A 12611-nucleotide genomic window follows, 5' to 3' on the forward strand; every position below is an offset into this window, starting at 1 on the left:
TGTCTCATGCAACTGACACAACTTCACATAACACCTCCCCTCACTAGTTACTGAACACATGAACATTCATCCAACACTATTGAGAGGTCAGTAAAGCTCCAGTTTCAACATCATGAAGTACTGAACAGTTATCATAAATGTTAACCTGGCTGGTGCACACGTTACTGTTAGTTGCTTAACTATTAGCTATTATCCGATAGCCACACACCCTGCCTCACTGGGCATAAACTAGTATACTCTCAGTGCCGCTCCCAGGCTCGGATAAATGGGAGGGTTGCATCAGAAAGCACACGCTGTGGAAATAAGGTACATTTATCGGATAGCCACATCGGTTAAGTTATCATTAAAGTTGTGGCTAGCAGCTGGAGCTAATAATAAAACTATAACGTTAATGTTGGCGCAGGCAAACATTAGTTCTGCCTGTTTGTAATGTTATAATATACAGAGTTGGATTAATAGGGTAGTACAATTACTTGTGTCTAAAAAGTATTCCCTTAAAGTCCCAGATTGAAGCTAAGAAAGTTGACCAGCAACAGTGGCACCCTACCTTAGCCACAGGATTCGTTTAACAATGAATATATGAAGCTGTGTCAGCAGGCATTGCCTAAGATGTTCACAGGAAATCGCTAGACCTGCATTCTACATGTATTGTCAGATTCTTCTTCTTTTTTTTCTCTTTTTTTTTACCTGACCCGTTTGGTTCTTTAGCCGTCAGAATTGTTGTCTGAAGGCCAACAAAAATACCCAGCGGATTTGCGTTACCAAGTGGATCATCATGGCCTTGCCGTATTGGTCCATTTGATCGACCTTTGTTGTTATTATTTAGTTATTTTATTTTATTTTTAGTTGGTATTGTCGGCTTCTTCGTAATGAAAGTAACAATGAGGCCCTAATATCAAGTGCTGTGTTGTGGCTTTAATCTGTTTGGCTTATGGAGTAGTTGCTGTAAAGCTCCTGAGACCTATTCTGTGCTGTAGATGTAAAACAGACCCAGTAGATGCACTGGGATAATCCTTGGTCTGTGGTAATCGGGAGTGTAAATCTATTTGTCTGTCAAATGCCAGATGACAAAAGGCGGCCACCATGATGCACAGAATCTGGTGCTTTCTGGCAGATGGTTATTAGAGCCTTCTTACAGCACTGTGCCTAAATGACCTTTTTTTTTCTTTCTTTTTTTTTTCTTTCACTGAACACATTTTATGTATGTTTCGTATTTACAGTCCTTGTGTTTTGTGCGTTGGTAACCCAGGATGTGTGTGGCACAGAAAAAGGGTGTGATGGGAACGGCATTGCTCAGACAGGGTATAGACATGGTTCAGAGACCCCGACAACTGTTCTGGGATGTGGTAAAACACCCCTATCACCACCAGAATCCCCAGCCACCACAACAAACACCCAGACATATGTAGGTCTGTCAGGATACCACCCAGTGCCAGGGTGTTGGCATCAACCACTTTGCCACCGGCAGTGTGAGGGCATCAGAAGCAGCGTCCAAGAAGAAAACAGTGTCCCCCCCCCCAAAAAAAGACATAAGAATATGAACTGTGTAATTATGTTGTATGAGTGACGTTTAGACTTAGTGATGAATATCACTAAGGCTCCTTGGTTTGGGTTATGTCTAACATACAAAATAGGACAGTGGTCTGCAAGGTTTTAGATGTATTTTTATTTAGACTTTTTTTTTTTTTTTTTTTTTTTGAAGGATACAATTTGGGTGTTTTAATCCAACCAGAAATAAACACAAAGGGAAAAAAGGCAGTGACATCACCGATCCCTGATAGAAACCTGTGAGGAAAATGAATCATAAATGCAGCTATTTTGAAATCAAAAAGACAAGTTGGTTTTTTTTTGTTTTTTTTTCCTGAGGTGACTGGAGATGTGGGGGGTGGGATTTAGAGGAATTCGGGAAGCCGAATGTAGTCAAAGAGCAGGAAATGGAGGTGGAGCCAGATAGATAGGAGACGGAAGAGGAGAGGTGGAGGGGGATCTGTCTATAAGCGCAGTGATGCGGCACAGAGTGTACTGGTGATGACTCAGCTGGCTCTCCATATAGCTACCAATCACTCTCCTCCTTGGCCCCCCACCTCCCCTCCGTCTCTCTTTCTCGTTCTCGCTGCTATTCGGTGACTCTCTTAAAACTACAGCTCTAATTGGTTGATGATTACTTACCATGCTGGCTCTCGGATTATGACAAATCTCCAGTTAAGCTCTTTCACTCCACCTTGCTTCCTGTCATTCATAGTTTGCAACTCCCTGCAGATTGGTACAGCCGTGCATTCCAGGCTTACTCTAAATGGCATTGCCTTGGAGGCAAGGCCCTATTTGACTGTTTTTTTTGTTTGTTTGTTTGTTTTTTAAATAATTGTTAACCCTGTTTGTTTGTTTTGACTTACCAGTAACATTTATAGCTTTAAGTCTTGGAGGGGGTGAGGGTGTGCTGGGTTATTTCACTATGAATCAATGCACCCTGTTGCATTATTCTTTACAATTTTTGTCTTAAAATAATAGCAAGGTTGGAATCATCATTCTGAAAGAAGCCTGATTTCTTGCATTCATGTGAGCATAGTCTCCATCTGTTCCTCTTTTCTTCTCTTACACACTGTCTTGACTGCTCTCTGTCTCTCTCTCTCTCTCTCTCTCTCTCTGACACTCTCCTCCATTAACATCACTTGCCTCTGTTCCCTTTCTGTCTCTTTTTCTGTCAGCAAGGCTCCTCCTCCTCTCTTTTCTCTAAGCACAATATGGAATGCGGTGTTAAGTATCAACCTTCCATGCAACTGTGATACTTCCTCCTCAGTCGGCCTTGCTGTGCGCTCACCTTACCTGCTCCGGCTCCATTCAGTCTCGCCTCCACAATCACCCCCAGAGGCACAGCGGACCCCTCCTCCCTTCCCCTGTCCTTGTCACCCCAGCAGCCTCTCACATCCATCCTTCCCTTCTTCTGTGCACTCATCCAGTAGCTCTAGGGTAGTCACACAGGCTTAACCCTCGCTGCCTCCTTTTCTTGTTAGAGACATGTATGAAACAATGATATGGAGACAGACGCTTGAATTATGTGCAGCACACTTGCAAAGCGACTCACACAGACAGAATGAAATTCAGACCTGAGCACCCCCCCTCTGACACACATACACGCATATCATCAACCTCTTGTACAGCTGCCACGTATTAGCCTCTTGAAGTGTGCATGTTGACTGTTGTCCAGATCCACGGGGAACGGTGCCATCTGCTTTCAGCAATCGAGTACTTTGTTTGTGACCGTTATTCTCCGACAAGACATTTGAACCGCAAAGATGCACAGCGTAGCACTTGGGTCATTGAGCTTTTCATCGCACCAGCTCCTGTGCTCACGCATGCTCTCACGCAGATCGCGGTGCGCACAGTCACACATTCACACCCCATTAAGCCACCTCTCGTGCGCGTCAGTAAAAACCTCAAAGACTTTAATGGCCGTCTCTCATTTCATTTAATCTGCCTAGAGGAAGACCGGGAGGCGGCCCAGTAGCCCTGATTAATAATAGGCTTTGGAAACGCAGCCTCTCTCTGCCATACACTTGGGCTCCCTGGCTCCAAAACACCTCCACACACTCCAACTCTCAGGCCACCACTGCTCTTCAAGTTTAACTTTAAACCCCACTATTTAGAATGTGTTTTACAAATTATCTAAGAAGTATGTTGAGTATTGGATTTGGGGGGATTTTTTTTTTTTTTTTTTTTTTTTCTTCTTCTTCTATTTTTGATTTTAGAAGCTCTGGAACTGCCCATATGTGTAGTTCAAATGGCAGAAATCTTCTATGTCTTTTTGTTATATTCCTGTTGTGTTGGAATAATTGAATTTGACACGTTACAACAGCTTATGGGGTTGGATTAAACCACACAGGTCAAATTCTGTATCCAGCTATATTAAAACATCTCAAAGAGCACCAGCATGCCTTGGTTCACTTTCAAACTCTTCTGTTTGTTTCTTTTCAGGTGGTACTGGAGTGTGTGCTGCAGAAAGACCTAGTATACAACAAGGTCAACCCCATCTTCCACCACTGGAGGATCAACGACAAGAAGTTTGGACTGACCTTTCAGAGCCCTGCTGATGCCCGTGCTTTTGACCGGGGAATACGGAGGGCCATTGAGGACATTAACCAGGGTGTGTTTTGCCTTTTTGTCTGCATGCGTGTGTGTGTGTTTGTTTTCTTTTTGCTAGTTTAGAACAGGTCAAACCAGATAACAAAGCCAATAGAAAGCCAACAGAATGCACCTTAACTTAACAGTCCATCAGCCAGCATTGGCTATTGTTTCCATATCAAGAAATCAAGGCAGCCCACAGATTTTTTTCCCTCTACTACCCTCACCACCTTTCAAACTCTTACTCGATCGACAAAACATCACATTTGTTTAGAATTCCCACCTAGAGTTTGCACTGTGTGTCTTGGCAACCATTCAGTACATGTAAAAGTTGGATGTAGATGGATGTATGCACATGAATGTGGTGTGTATTCTACTGGTGTGCATTCACAGCCTGCATTCCTGCTTGTTTATCTTGGCTTGTAAAGGCTGACCTAGCATCTGTTCTAGAAGAGATGTGTGCCGTTGATTACCTTTGATGACTCCTCCGCCAATGCTACCTGCTCTCTCACCCAAGCTTGAACCCTCCTGTGTTATCTTATCAAGCCCAGCTGCCCAGATAAGCTTGCCACATCCGTAGAGACTGGCAATGCAATGCTTTGCTCAGACAGTGGGTGATAGAGGACAGGAGAGGGTTGGTGGGAAAGACGAGAAACTCATAGAATGGATCGCAACCTGAGATATGGGCTGAGCTTCACTCAGAAGAAACTTGACCAGACTGGGCTTTTGTCCTTCTCTGTCTTGGCAAGATAGTTTGAGGACTGGCTAGACTAGTCTAACAAAATTTTGTATTTGGACTGAATGTGGCATTTATATATTTTAAAGCTAAGATAGGTATTTACTTTATGTATGGAACTGAGTGGGCAGGTTTAGGTCCTAATAAGCATTATTTTTCAGCACAGTGCCAGAGGTTGCAAAGTCATCCAATTAGTAGGAGAATTGCCAACTCAGCAATCTGCTATCCAGCCCTGTGTTATACAAGATGCTGGTCGACCGGCTGGCTGAGGAGCTGTAATATCCTTTACACTCTAGACCCAGGAATCATGGGGAGCATAGAGGAGGTACAGCGGAACATTTGTAAAGGTTTATCGCCACTGAGCATCAGTTGCTTCTTGCCCACAGCCGTTTATCTGAGATTTGAACTTCCTGGGCACAAGTCCACACCATCTAGGTAAAAGGTAGTCATGTAGAACTTGCTTTGCAAGCTGCTTTTCCTGTAAATTTCACATGAAGATAACGAACCGGCAATAATAGCGTACTTCATTATCACAGGGTCATCTTCTAGGATGATTAGTGTCTCTTTTAAACAAACCAAAATTCGCTCCCAGTTTCTTAAATGTCTTCTATTTTGGTACGCTAAAATGATGTGTGGAAACCTGAGGGGTTTTGTTTTGAATGGGGTGTTGGCATTTGAAGATGTGAGCTGGGAAGCTGTTATGGTCTTTTGTCACAGTTTGACAACAAAATATCAGTAACATATCTGATATTCATGATTTGAGGCCGTTTCAGTGCTGTTCACATAATCAGATGGCAAAGAGGCATGGATATCTCATGTAGCAGGGCCCGGGTGATTGTGAAGATTCTCATTCAGAGACTGTATAGTCTTGGTGTGCTAATAAATGCTTCGGCTTCTTCCTGTGAATGTCAGCTACAGCAGGTGATGGTGGGGTTTCATTCCCTTGCCTTTCTCTCTCTCTCCCCCCTCCCGCCCCTGCTGTCCTCTCCTCCCTCCGTTCTCCTCTCTCTCCTGGCATCTTCTGTATTCTGCCAGTGTTGTGTAATGCCTCTCCTCAGTTCTTCTGTATTCCAGTTGCATCGTTCTGCTGCTGGACTGCTGCGTGAATGTGTGTGGGGGAGAGAAGAGGCAGGAAGGGTGTGTGTGTGTGTGTGTGCGCACGCGTATCTGCGTGCACGCACACGTGTGTATCAGTCTTGCAGTCCTCTGTTGCCATGGCAACGTCAGGCACATGGCTCAGGCAGCTTTGTGGCCCAGCGCTGCCAGAGTTGGGCTGCAGGAGGCCTCTTTCTCTCAGTAGTGGAGAAATGCATACACACACACACACACACACACACCTTTCTCCATGTGACTCAGCGACAGACAGACAGACTGATGGACAGACTGTGTCTAACACAAGCTCAGTGAATTCTTCTGTCCTCTCTGTGACAGAGATCACATTACTGTGTTTTTCTGCATTCTCTCTCTGAATGCAGACAGGAAGATTGATGCCTCAGTGCTTTAAATAAAGCCTCAGTAATCCTAAATAAGTGAACCAAAGTTGAAAAAGAACCTCTTTTTCCCCCTTGGGTGCAAATATATTCACCACCCCCCCCTCCCCACATTCAGATAGTTTTGTCCTTGCTTTCTACAGCATTGCCAAACTGAAATGTCCTTAAACATTGATTCTTTTTTTTAATTTATTTTTTTTAATGTATAAGCTGGTGCTTTCATCAGTGGTTTTTATGTGTTAATTTAAGCTGACTGAAACCACAATAATTTGATTGGCTGTACCTGTGCACTGATATTTTTTAGTAAATGGCTGCATTTTATGTTAATTCTGACCATATGCTTGGAAGTGCATAGGTATAACTCATCGTTCTGAACTCAGCTTTTAGATTTTATACTTCTGATGATATTACCTGGTGAATATTATCAAATTATTAACTTTAAATGTGATTTATAACAGTTCTTTATACAACGTTATGCACATATTAACTCAGATTTACTTCAATTATTGTTCTGTAAGAGTAAATGTCTGCTGTCTGTAAAGCAACACACACCTGCACGAATGAGTGGTTAACTGGTGGCATCTTTTAGTTGTGTAATGCTTTATTTTTGGTTTTTTTTCTTGGATTTGGTTACATTAACAGCCATATATTACACATACTAAAAATGTAGGTTTATTCCAAGAAAAGTTTTTATCTTATGTCACAAAACGGTGGTGTTGCATTCTGCTTGTTTTGATCTGACAAACCTCAAGACTTCACTGGACTACGTGCAGGGAAATTGGCAGACTTTATTCAATTACACCTTCACCGAGCTTTAAAAAAAAATATTCAGACTGCATACATTAAACAAGTTATTTCACATTGTTGACATAAGCACCATTAAAATGTTTTTTTTTTTTTAAAGTGATGTTTGTGACAATAGTGTTCAGCAAACCACTATGAAAATATAAGTAGTGTACGTGTCTTTCTTAAGATTGACTTCTCCTGTAGATTGTGTAATGTGTGCAGTGATGAAAAGCGTTAGCTCTTTCCTGCACCTTGGTAACTGAGGTGTTTGGGGTGCGAAAATGGCACGTGGGTTTTTAGCCGAGGTCACGGTTACATTATTCTCTGCATGCTTATTTTATTAACTTCTGTGAACCCCACTAACACAAAGCAGCTTTCATTTCCCCATTAGGCCACAGGCAGAAGAAAGCAGAAGTCTTGAACTATTCCGGCCCGACAAGAGTCAGCGTGGTAACTTTAAACCATGCTTAGGGGGGAACAGTTTGAGAAACAAACAAACAAATAGAAATATTTTGTTGGTAGAAGGAAGTTGCTGAAAGATTCAGAGTGATGCAGGTTGTCGCCTGGGTTCTTTGAATTTTTACCCTCTAGTCTTCCCTTGCTTTTGTCAATCAAATTTAGCTATGAGAGTTTTGTGTTGTATACTTTGCCTCTTTGAGCTGTTGTTGAGTTCTCGTACCTTTCTCTCTTTCAGGTTGTCGACCGTTTGGGGAGGGCGATAATCCAGAGGATGGACTACCGGTGAGTGACATTAAGGTTTAGTAAAGAAAACCTGTGTTGCTATGACTGAAAAGAGTGAAGTTCTCTCTGCTTTGTCACCGACTCTGAAATGACATGATCCACATGTTTGGTTGGGGTCTGATCTGTCCCAGCCAGGTGCTGACACCTGCCTTTGTTGTCTCACAGTTGTTCTTAGAGATTTACAGATGTTTAACCAGTGTCAGCCAGACCCTGAGGTGAAGCTGGGTGTTGGCCAGCAAATGTGGTGTACTCTAACTCTGCAGCTGTCAGTCTTGTCGAGATTGAAGATGATATATTATCACCTGGAGCATTCATCTTTACTAGTCAAATAAGGCTTTAGGAGGTTGATGTTGTCTTAGCTGAAAAAACAAGGTACTTTAAGGTGCTCAGTAGATAGTTGTGAACTCGCGTTTAGCCTGTTTAAGCTAATCTCTCCATGATGCTGACATCAGGGTCGCATCTCGTAAGACTCTTTATTCTTCCTTTGCGTGAAGATAGGACTCTGACTTTAGCTAACTAAATTTGGGACCAACTAAACCTGTACACAATAACTGCATGCACCATGTATTGTACCAACAACAACACTCAGTGCCTTTGCACAGCGGTTGACTGTCACCATGTGTGTTTAAGAATGTCACGTTCTCTTTAGCAGAGAAAGGCAGCAGGTGTATAGTTCAAGGCAACACACCCTTGGTAATTTGTTTTAGATATCTGTCCTTTTACAGGAAAGCCAGCCACCCACCTGTTCTGCTTCTGATTGCAAAGTTGATAAAGGCACATTAGTAGGAAGGGCAGCTCTTGTAGGACACATTTAGTGACAGTATAGAAGCCTCTGACACTGTTAAGCAATCCAATGCACCAGTGCTGTAAAGAAACCCTACACATAATAATGATTAACTGTTGTGCAACACTGAGGTGTGTTGATTCACCTCTGATCATTTCCTCCACTCTGCACACTGTATATGGAATAGACAGAACCACGTTTGTGGTCTCTTGTTGACTTCATGCTGGACCTCATGTGAATTAAATTTTTAGCTATGAACCTCCCAGAGGCTTATACTTACCTCTGATCTGCTCTGTACTTGCCCATCTGCATGATGCAGACTAGAAAAGCAGTGATGGAGAAGAAAGTGGTGTTCCAGTTCTTGTGGCAAAGTTCCTCTTTAAGGAATCAGCCTGAACATACAGGAAATCCAATGGCACCGCTGTTGCTAGGCAGCGGGGGGGAAGGAGGGGTAAGGGGTGCAGCCAGAGAGGGGTAGAAAGGGGGTGTTCAGCAAGCCACCGAGGGTGTCACCATGGTGATTTGGCATCCGAATGTTGCGGTCAGAGACCTGGGCTACAGAAAAAGAGAAGTGAACCAGAGGCTGCGGCCAGAGAAGCAGCAAATACCACCACACAGCAAAGTGTTAGCCGAGCTGTGTGGCTCCAAGCTCCATCACGAAGTCACGTCAGTGTCTGTGCAGATAAATGATGACTTTCAAAAAAAAAAAAAAGTACAGAAGCTTTGCTGCATGTCACCCCCTCCCAACCTTTCTGTGGCTCCCTCCATCTGCCATGTGTGGGTGTGTAAAAGGCAAAATGCAAAAAAAGCATAAAAGAAAGAAAGAAATTGTTATGACCACTAGAGGTGGGAAATGGATAGTAATTTCATTCACTTCACACAGAGTCATGAAATAATCACTCTAGTAAGTCAGATTAGTTGCTGTATTTGGAGCGTGTGTACTTTCTGCTAATATTTGGCACCAGAATGTTAATAATTGTATCACAAGAGGAAGCGGTGTGATGATGCATCAAGATTTCAAAATGTTGTCCCACCCAGGGGTGGTTGACCACACGTGTAGTTTTTATTAGTGGTAGGTCTTTTTAGAAGCAGTAGCAGCTCTCTATGGATTTGCTGTGACCTTGTGCCAAAAACAGATGCGAGAGGTTACCATGAAGCCTTGTTTTTGCTCCTTGATTAAATGGCTCTAAAAATCGACTGGTATCAAAATTTGCTGGAATTCATCCTAGCCTTGCATTGTTACAAAGATTTGTGTGCGTCGTGTATGTGCACGCACACACGCGTGAACTGTCAGTGTTCGTGCGCTGAAGATGGTCTTCTCCACCCACATCCTGCCCACTGAGGCTGAGCACCCACATGTATGCCCTTCACAAGCTTACCACATTCTTCCTCTCACTCAAAAAACACATACACACACACACACACACACACACACACACACACACACACACACACACTGAACATGCAACATATTTCACCCATAGAGAAAAGTGGTTGCACAACACCCTACTCAGCTGTGATGACCCACTGCCAGGAATTATGCTGTACCGCTACAGTCCTTCCGCTAGTACTAAGTAAAATATGTATGTGAGGGTTTTTTGTTCTTTTGTTTTTTTTCTTTTCTCGAATACCACAGGAAAACATCCACATCTAATTTAGAACTGGCAGGAAGTTTTCTCTTATCTGTTTTGTACACATGGGTTTTGTTGGCCAGTGAGTTTCACAGCCTCATTCTGACCGATGATGTCGTTTTCTATGAGACATCTCTAAGCTGTGAAGAAAAGTAATTTAAAGTAGCCATTTGACATTTTATGAAATATGCCTTTTATTCTCTTTTGCTGTGAATTTGAGAAAAATCTACAAAAATGTATTTGTAGATTGATGTAACTCAGCAGGCCAGAAGTTGGTTACATACATCTCACCTCATTCTTACAAATAAAGACTCACTTCCGAAAACAGCCAACCACTCCTTTAGGACACATCAGGAGTGGGCTTTTTTAAAATGTTAAATTTTTTTATTTTAAGCTGGCAGGACCCAGAGATGAGCACCCATCAGGCTTCTTTCTAGCCTGTGAGAAACAAGCTCATAGAGAAGTAAAGCATGTATTCATGTTTGCATTCAAATATCCAGGCACGCACACAAAACGTTCCTTTGCTTTGTTGAAGTGTGTGTCGTAAGCTTTTAGTATGTGTGCCTTTGAGGGCGGAAGTGCATGGATCCCTGATGTTGGTGTGGAGCCAGGTTGCCCGTGGCTCCGCACCACCTACAACGCCCTCTCTGCATTCCTCCCCCTTCTCGTCTCCTCCCTCAAACAGCCACATCTCTAGGGTCAGATCAGCTCCAGATTGGCCCCCACGCATGCCTTTGAATAGTGGGGGCTTGGGCTAGCACTTTAAAAGGAAGCCCAAGTCTGTTTCCCATTTGCCCCGCCGCCCCTCGCTCCTTTCTCTCTTTCTCTCACATACACATACAGCTGTCATCTGGCTTTTTAAGTTCTCTGCTGCATTTCTCCAGCTGGAGCTGGTTTATGACATTCCCTCGGCAGACTCTTTGGCCTCTCGCTCCCTCTCCCCCCTCTCTCTCGCTCTAGCTCTCTCAGACGCGCACACACAAATACAACACAATCTCATTTTTTCCTGCTCTGTTCTTTCTCTTCCCTCTGCCTCCAATGTCTCCTGTTCCTCACATTCCCCTGCAGACGCTGTCGATGTGTGTTGCACCACTCGGTATGTTTGGAGGCAATGAAGGAACAAAGTCACACACACGCACACAGACCATGTGTTAGCAGTCTGTGGGGTGGGTGGGGTAGGGGGCTAGTGGAGGAAAGGGGGGGGGGGGGGGGGGGGGTCAAAGGAAGCATCTCTTAGCAACCACAGGACAGTAATTACTGTAGCAGCAGCTGGGAGCAAACCAGATTTCCGCTGTGCGTTAAAGCACTGGCGTGGGCTACTTTACACACGGCACTGACTAACTACAGCCAGCACCACCTCCACACACAGAAAAGAGAGAGGGAGAGAAGGTGGGAGAAGGAGAAGAGAGGAGGACTAACCCTGCTTTGATGAGGTCGAGATGTGTGTGGGGGGGGAAAAGAGGGTCAGCTAGCCAGTGCATACGAGGCTCGAATACGGTCCGATCGAACTCGAAGACGCCTCGGCATGCATCCATCTGTGTTTGTGTATTTTCGGTTGCGACACGCAGAGAGAAAGAACCTTCAGTTTAGCGGGGTCACTTTGAGACATCACAGGAGCGTTTAGAAATAGGCAGGCACGTCCGTGAATGTGAAGTTTAGCCTCGTTTTGAGGGCGACCGGTACACAGTTCTGCTTATTTTCCCGTATCTCGCGTGAACGTTTGAATAAGCTGGAAGTTGTGAACATAGTTGCACTGAAATCAAGCTCCACAAAATATCACAAGGCTCTTAACATAATAACTATCCTCCCCCAACTCTCATCACCTCTGCATGCATGAATCATGAAAATCACTGCTGCTTTTGATTTTTGTTGCCATGAGTACTTAAAGTATGAGGCTATTGCTGTTGGAGGCTCCTTTTTTAAATATAATTTCTGTAGATGTGTAAAAATATTTTTCCTGCATTTGATGTCCTCTGTGTCATTCACAAGATGTTATTTATAGGCCGATTGATGTCAACAGTGAGCTTTCTTCTTGTAATTGTTGGAAGGAATTAATTGTTCGCTTTCACGTTGCAGCGCATGGTTTCCAACATCTCTCTTTTTTTTTCCGGCATTGTCAAGAGCCTTTTTAGGCCGGTGTTTGTAGATTTTTGCATCAGCTAAAATGTTTGTGGGAACACATGCAAGGCTGATGGGAACTCTGAGTTCTTAACAGAAGGGTCTTGAGTCATCTACACAGCTCAGTCATTTGGACAAGCGTGGGTGCAGGATGCCCCCTGGTGGTTAAAGTGGAACACACACACACACACACACACACACACACA

General features: G+C 43.7%; 1 protein-coding gene across 1 annotated transcript in view; it reads left to right on the plus strand.

The window, feature by feature from the left end:
* Positions 1–12611, plus strand: part of spred1 (sprouty related EVH1 domain containing 1) — a 34948-nt gene that overhangs the window by 18630 nt on the left and 3707 nt on the right. The window contains exons 3-4 of the mRNA XM_005942639.3: positions 3973–4141; positions 7826–7872. Of these exons, the coding sequence (XP_005942701.1) occupies positions 3973–4141; positions 7826–7872 (216 nt within the window). The remainder of the gene's footprint in view (positions 1–3972; positions 4142–7825; positions 7873–12611) is intronic.

This window comes from Haplochromis burtoni, unplaced genomic scaffold (genome assembly GCF_018398535.1).
Source record: "Haplochromis burtoni strain Fernald_Lab_line unplaced genomic scaffold, NCSU_Asbu1 Contig_89, whole genome shotgun sequence".
Taxonomy (NCBI): domain Eukaryota; kingdom Metazoa; phylum Chordata; class Actinopteri; order Cichliformes; family Cichlidae; genus Haplochromis; species Haplochromis burtoni.